Source organism: Poecilia reticulata, unplaced genomic scaffold, assembly GCF_000633615.1.
Source record: "Poecilia reticulata strain Guanapo unplaced genomic scaffold, Guppy_female_1.0+MT scaffold_145, whole genome shotgun sequence".
Lineage (NCBI taxonomy): Eukaryota > Metazoa > Chordata > Actinopteri > Cyprinodontiformes > Poeciliidae > Poecilia > Poecilia reticulata.
In genome coordinates, this window is record NW_007615015.1 from 358551 (window position 1) to 365090 (window position 6540).

Below are 6540 nucleotides of genomic sequence, written 5' to 3' on the forward strand. Positions count from 1 at the left end.
ATRAAAAGAAAGGCGGGGTTTACCAAATAGATGCTTGTCCGTTTTTGTTAAATCCAATCTGCATGGGCCGTAAAATCCAACCATTGTTTTTTTTTTCCTCTCTCTCTTTTCTAACTATGGTCTGAATCTAGTACTTTAGGTTGATTTTCATCAATCTGAGAACACCAAGCGCCACTGGAACTGACGCCCCAGTTGTACCTCAACGTCGCCGCCATATTGTGATGGGCATGTTTGAAGAAACTGTGGCACAAAGCTGTACAAGATAGTTCCGTTCCAATGGGGTGAGTAGAGGTTTGGTAAAACAGCTACCTATCAGAACATCTGATTTAATATTTTAAAATTGTGTCATCATACTGACTAAACTATTGTCAAAAACTAAAATAAAAATAAATAAATGCAAATACGATACTTACAAAATAAGCTCAGGCAGAACAAACACTTGGAAAAGTGTTATATATATATTTTTCAATATAATGTGAAATTAATACTCAGTAAACAGAGGAAAGTACTTCCATTGTGTTAACTGTTTCTTCTTGATCCCCTAAACGAGGCTCTGCAGACAGAAAATAACACTAGAAAAGCAAAGCTTGTGTGAAAGCAAGAGATCTTACTTTAACATAAACTGTAGGTGTGTGTCTTTGTCTGGTGTAACTTTTGTTAAAATAATTTTGTCACATTGGTTAGATGACCCAGATACTTTACTCAAGAAAAAGTAGCATTACTTTATAATAAAGTTAGTAGCCTACTAGTAAAAATAAAAAGTACAATATTCCTCTTTTTCCCCMAAAAAAGTGCATCAAAGCAGCTATAGGCTCTATCACTGATCCCACCAAACTCAACAAGTGTTTACAKCCCTGTTGTTGCTTGCACAGCTTTTTGTTCATTTATTTTAAATAGTCTGTTGCTGCTTTCTATGCATAAATATCCACATCTAATACATTTATGTAAATCATCCTATTCAGATGCAATTTTTTTTAATCTTAGGATGTTATTTTTAATAACTGCACGTTATTCAATTTTCAGTATTGTGTCATCTCTTATTTTTTGTTTTAAAAGTTATTTTATTTTATTATTTTACCTTAGTTTGAATCTATATGCTTCCACTTACCTTTAACTTGCTGCTGGTACASGTGGWTCTCCCCATTGTGATACAATAAAGAATATTTCTGTTCTATTCATTTATTCGGAAAATACACTTTTTTCACACAATCCTACTGGTTTTCAAGAAGAAGCCACTCACAATATGGCGGACCCATTATTGCTTGGTGTCTATGCCTTTAATGTCTATGTGAAAGAAAGGCGGGGCAGGAAGAAGAAGGGAGTAGGAGGACAGGTAAAGGTGAGCCGATACATCGTTCCTTCAACCCAGGAAAAGGACCCAGTGTCTTTTGACTTCTTCGTTTCTTCATTTTTTTAGCCGACTGCTGGTAAGAATCCCTAGTTAATTGATATATATTCCGACTCAAGGGTACATTTTATTTTAAAAAGTGAATTTTTGGGACAGAGAAATGTATTAAGTGGCATATTTAGTGCTCATAAATGACCTATGTGTTGCTCAGCGCTGAATTACTGGYGTGTAACAGTCAAATATGTAGGAKTTTAGTGTGTTAAATGGGTCAGTAATTGATTAAAATTAAACAGAACGCAAATAGTAAAATTAGTGTAAACAGGAAGTCGAGTGCYCAATAGTTTATCCATGTAAATTACATAAACYTGGTGTTTCTGATGTTTTTTCCACTGCCAGAGATATTCTATAACTACTTTAAATAAAAGTACAACTTGAAATATAAGTCAGAAACATATTTTTTGAGATATAAAACAATCCAACAGAATCAAGGCAATGGTGAAGGAGGAGCAGGAAGAGTCGTCCAACCGGCCTGACAACACTGCCTTCACCCAGCAGCGGCTTCCTGCATGGCAGCCCATTCTCTCTGCAAGCATTGTTATTCCAATGTTTTTCCTCATTGGRGCCGCTTTCATTGGTGTTGGAGTTRCTCTCTTCATCGCTTCACGGGACATCCAGTTGCAGGAGGTAAGACAGGAATGTTTAATGCAACGGTTGCTTTTACCAGACTGAGAACGAAGAGTCAAATGTCAGAAGAAACAAACAAGAGAGAGTCTTTAGTTTTCAGTGCTAAAATGGCGACTCACTTGACTTTCTGTAAGAATTTGTGTTGTAACCATAAAAACAATTTGTTTAGTACCTTTTCCCCTCTTTAACAGTTAGACTACACTGGTGATGACTCTGAACATCCCTGCTTTAAGTGCAAAACAAATACAGAGAAATGTACGTGCAACATGACGTTCTCCATCCCTGATCTGTTCAAGGTTCGACACACACCGTGCTTTACAATCGGATATTTTAAGCTTTCTACTCTTGTCATCTGAGACTGTTTGTTTTGTTTTTGCATGTTCCTTTGCCACACAGGGGCCTGTTTACATTTATTATGGCTTGAGCAACTACTTCCAGAACCAAAGAAAGTATGGGACATCCAAAGACGATAATCAGCTGTATGGAGACCTAGATTACTTTACGGTAAGATGATACACCTTTTTAAAGAAGAATTCACAAAAGGCTAAATGGAATACCTTTTCAAAACATCACATTTTCATTGCAGCTCTGGCAGTATGCTTAGGTCGGTTGTCCTGCTGGAAGCAGCCATGTATAGTTCGTCCTGAAGAAGCAGAGCATGACCTCTGCCTTTGCCATGTTTCACCATTCAGATGCTCAGTGTTTGATCTCTCTCCTACATGGCTTGTGGGAAATTGTAAACAGGATGTTGTATGTCTTTCTTGCGCCTTGTTTCCACTGAGCGGTAATTGTGCTGTGTGATGCCAGTAGCTCCGTCCTGACCATACCACCATAATGTACCGACCCGAACCATTCTACTCAGAGGAAGTACAGCATTAGAATGATGTTTGTGTTCTTGACTCTCTCCCTTAAATTCCATATTTGAGTTTACAACCAATAACTTCAGTAAATCTTGTAAAAATGTGCCTAACCTAAACCAAGCGATAACAGATTTCAGACATCAAACTGATCAGTTATTTATTTGTGTCTCCTGAAAGAGTCCTTCCACTTACTGTGACCCGTATACCCGTGATAGCAAAAACGTGCCAATCGTTCCTTGTGGAGCGCTGGCAAACAGCATGTTTAATGGTACGTATGATGTAGCAGTTGTTCCCTACGGTAAATACTGTCTCGTTTTCTGACTGCCTCAATCCTTTCTGCCTTTTTCAAAAGACACCTTTTCGCTCAGTCATGCGGTCAACGGGGTTCAAAAGATTGTGCCTCTGGATGGAAAAGGGATTGCTTGGTGGACTGACTACAACGTCAAATACAGAAATCCCAGCGTGATGCCCCTGATCAACGCCTTCAACGGTACCACTAATCAAAATGAACTGTGTTTCTCTTTGGAGCTAGCATTAAACGCCGTTTTTTTCTCAGGAACCAAGAAGCCCACAAACTGGCCTAAACCCGCTTATGAGCTGGACACCACAGATGTGTACAACAACGGCTTCATCAACCAAGACTTTCTGGTCTGGATGAGAAGGGCTGCTCTTCCAGATTTCAGGAAACTGTATCGACGAATCTCACATGTTGACTATGAAAAGGGTCTACCAGCTGGAAACTACACTCTGACAATTGCCTACAGTATCCTTTAATATGCATTATTGGTTTTATCTTTTTATCCTGCTGTTAATGTTTAGGGTTAAGCATAAACTTCATGATACCAACTTGCTAAACTGGTTAGATGAATTKTATCTTAAAATGACTCAGGAGTTTACTGAGGTGAAGGAGGATCAGGCAAATATTTTTGAGTCAGGTAAACACGCTAGGCAAATAACTACTGCCATGCAAAGGACCTGCTTACTGCTSAGCCACTTCAGCTGCAAGTCATCTTGATGAAAGCGACATTTATTGATACATTTTGTCTATTTTTCTTAAACTCTGTAAGTCATGCAGTGCTGATATGCACGTCTCTGAGTAACTGAGTGGCTTTAAATTCACAGCACCATGCATTTTAAAGGGAAATGTATATATTTAAGTTTCTTGTTTTTATTTGAGCTTGGAGTTCATGTTAGTCATACTTATCTCAAATTCAATATATGTGGAAAAAGGAAATATGTGGAAACAAAAGTGAAGGAAGGACAGAAAGCACAAGGCAGCTGAAAGTTGCTGCAGAGCGGGAATGTCGCATCCAGACCAGTGAGCTCTGGGATGAACGCACAGAGGTTTACTGACACACAAGATCCAAGAAGTGATAGTTAAATGTTCGGCTCCAGATTGGTTCTTAAAATAAAGATTAAGTTTAAGATTTGCCCCGTAAAGAAGAGGAATATTATCTGAGGGTTTGCTTAGAGCAGTGGTTCTTAACCTTTTCTGAGGTACCGAACCCACCAGTTTCATATGCGCATTCACTGAATCCTTCTGTAGTGATAAATAAAATAACCCCTCCCCAAAATTTAAGACATAGGCCCAACTAGAGTCTAGTTGGGTCACCCCAAGATCACCAAGTCTTATTAAAAGGAAGAGTCTCTGAGAAAAGTTCTTCAAAATATAGTCAGTGTTTTCAGCAAAGTTGAGCTGACTGTCCAGGAACGACCCAMGGTATTTAAAATGTGCCACAGTTTCAACAGGTTGGCCATCGAGAGAAACTGGAACCACTTTAAGGTCTTTAGGTGTTTAGATCATTTAATTAGCTCTACATTCTTAAGAGAATGGAAAATTAATAATAAATAATAAAGACTTTGCGGTATTCTGATTTAGTAATGTAATTATATTAGTTGTGTTACCACCCCCACGCCACTAGAGGCAGTAGCAACCCCGAAAAGATGGGACTAAGGAGCAGATTTAGAAGTTCACCGAAAGCTACAGAATTTGGTAAAAACTGAGTTTTGCTGAAGTAAATAAAGACACAGTTCAAATCCATGCTGAGAGTGGAGCTCCTTCAATCAGGGCTCCTCCGCAGCTCTGATTGGCTAAGCAATGYAACGTGATCYTCTGATTGGCTAAGCAATGCAACGTGATCCTCTGATTGGCTAAGCAATGCAACGTGATCCTCTGATTGGCTAAGCAATGTAACGTGATCCTCTGATTGGCTAAGCAATGCAACGTGATCCTCTGATTGGCTAAGCAATGTAACGTGATCCTCTGATTGGCTAAGCAATGTAACGTGATCCTCTGCAGCAAGTGATGGCAAAGCAGGGCGTCATCACGACTTTACACAGTGTGTCATTACCTCCGCGGCACCGAACCCCTGAGACCGACTCACTGAACCCCTGGGGTTCGATCGAACCCAGGTTAAGAACCACTGGCTTAGAGACCTAACCAACTGGCACCTTACCCAGTATTTTAAAAGCAATCTGTGGTRAGCATGGTTTGTCTGTTATTCACATAATTTATTTATTTGCTTCCATCAAAAAATAAAACTGTAACAAGAATATTTTRCATTGGTGAGCCAGTGGTTGTGTAAGGTGAAGYAGGTGAAAGTATAGTTTTTTTTCTACACTTCATCAGTACTGCTGAGGGTTTCACTCCATTACCWGTCAARAAGTTCTTCTGAAGCAACATCACTCAAACTCATTGCTTTGTYTCCTGTTTGTTTTCTCACATTTTGSCATTGACTCTAAAAAGTAAGTTTCATGTAACAGGTTGAGAGGTCAAAATACTGAAACATTTGAGGTGCARCTCAGWCGGTTACAATAAGCATCATTGGGGGATTATTTTATTTCATTAACTCAGTTCATAAGTGAAACTCATAAATGTGTTTATTTCTGAAGTGATGAAAACTCCTCCAATAAAACAATGAAAGGTTTTCTCATTAAGATCCCTGAAGACGAGCTGTGAAGTCTAAACTTGGTGCATATCCTTAACATATGTCCCTCAGACTACCCCGTTCATTCATTCAACGGCAAGAAGAAGGTGGTGCTCAGCAACGTGTCTTGGATGGGAGGAAAGAATGACTTCCTGGGCCTCGCCTACATGGTGGTTGGCTCCATGTGTGTCGTCATGTCTGTCGTTATGCTCATTGTGTATGCTAGATTCAAGTTTCCCGAAGACAACTGAGCACCTGAAAAAGTACCAAAGGAAACATTTTCATGTAGTTGATGAACCTCAGCTGGAAACGGCTCTGGCTTCGAACAAAGGATTATAGTGACCTCTGAACTGTTGAAATTAGGATTTGGAGTGTAAATGTATTGCTAGTGCTCTATTTTTCTTAAAATTTCTATATGTATTTCTTAAATTGCTTTTATCTGCAGGGTTAAAGCTGCTTCMTACTGATAGGTCAATAATCTTAAAGCCATATTTTTCATGAAAAGCCATTTTAAACTAATCAGGCAGTTACAYTTGAGAAAGAAGCTTCATAAAAATGTTGTAAAACTTGTATTTATTTCTGACTCAGGGAAATGGCTTACAAGCTTTTTTTTTCTCTTAATGTTTTTTGTTGGGTGGCTTCAAAGCTTTTGTAACTTTTAGTGTTCCTTGAAATGATTCTCATCATTTTGATATTTATTGAATAAAACAACAAAATCTTA

At 38.7% G+C, this 6540-nt stretch overlaps 1 protein-coding gene across 2 annotated transcripts; it reads left to right on the top strand.

The window, feature by feature from the left end:
- Window positions 1-200: 200 nt before the first annotated feature.
- tmem30b (transmembrane protein 30B) lies at window positions 201-6540 on the top strand. 2 transcript variants are annotated; one of them, XM_017303042.1, is made up of 8 exons: window positions 201-281; window positions 1831-2032; window positions 2224-2328; window positions 2429-2536; window positions 3070-3160; window positions 3245-3382; window positions 3449-3655; window positions 5892-6540. In XM_017303042.1, exons 1-8 carry the CDS (start codon window positions 277-279, stop codon window positions 6068-6070), a joined length of 1035 nt encoding a protein of 344 aa, XP_017158531.1. In that variant the 5' UTR covers window positions 201-276; the 3' UTR covers window positions 6071-6540. The 2 variants fall into 2 exon arrangements, with proteins under 2 accessions (XP_017158531.1, XP_008400118.1); XM_008401896.2 differs by lacking the exon at window positions 201-281 and adding an exon at window positions 1307-1427.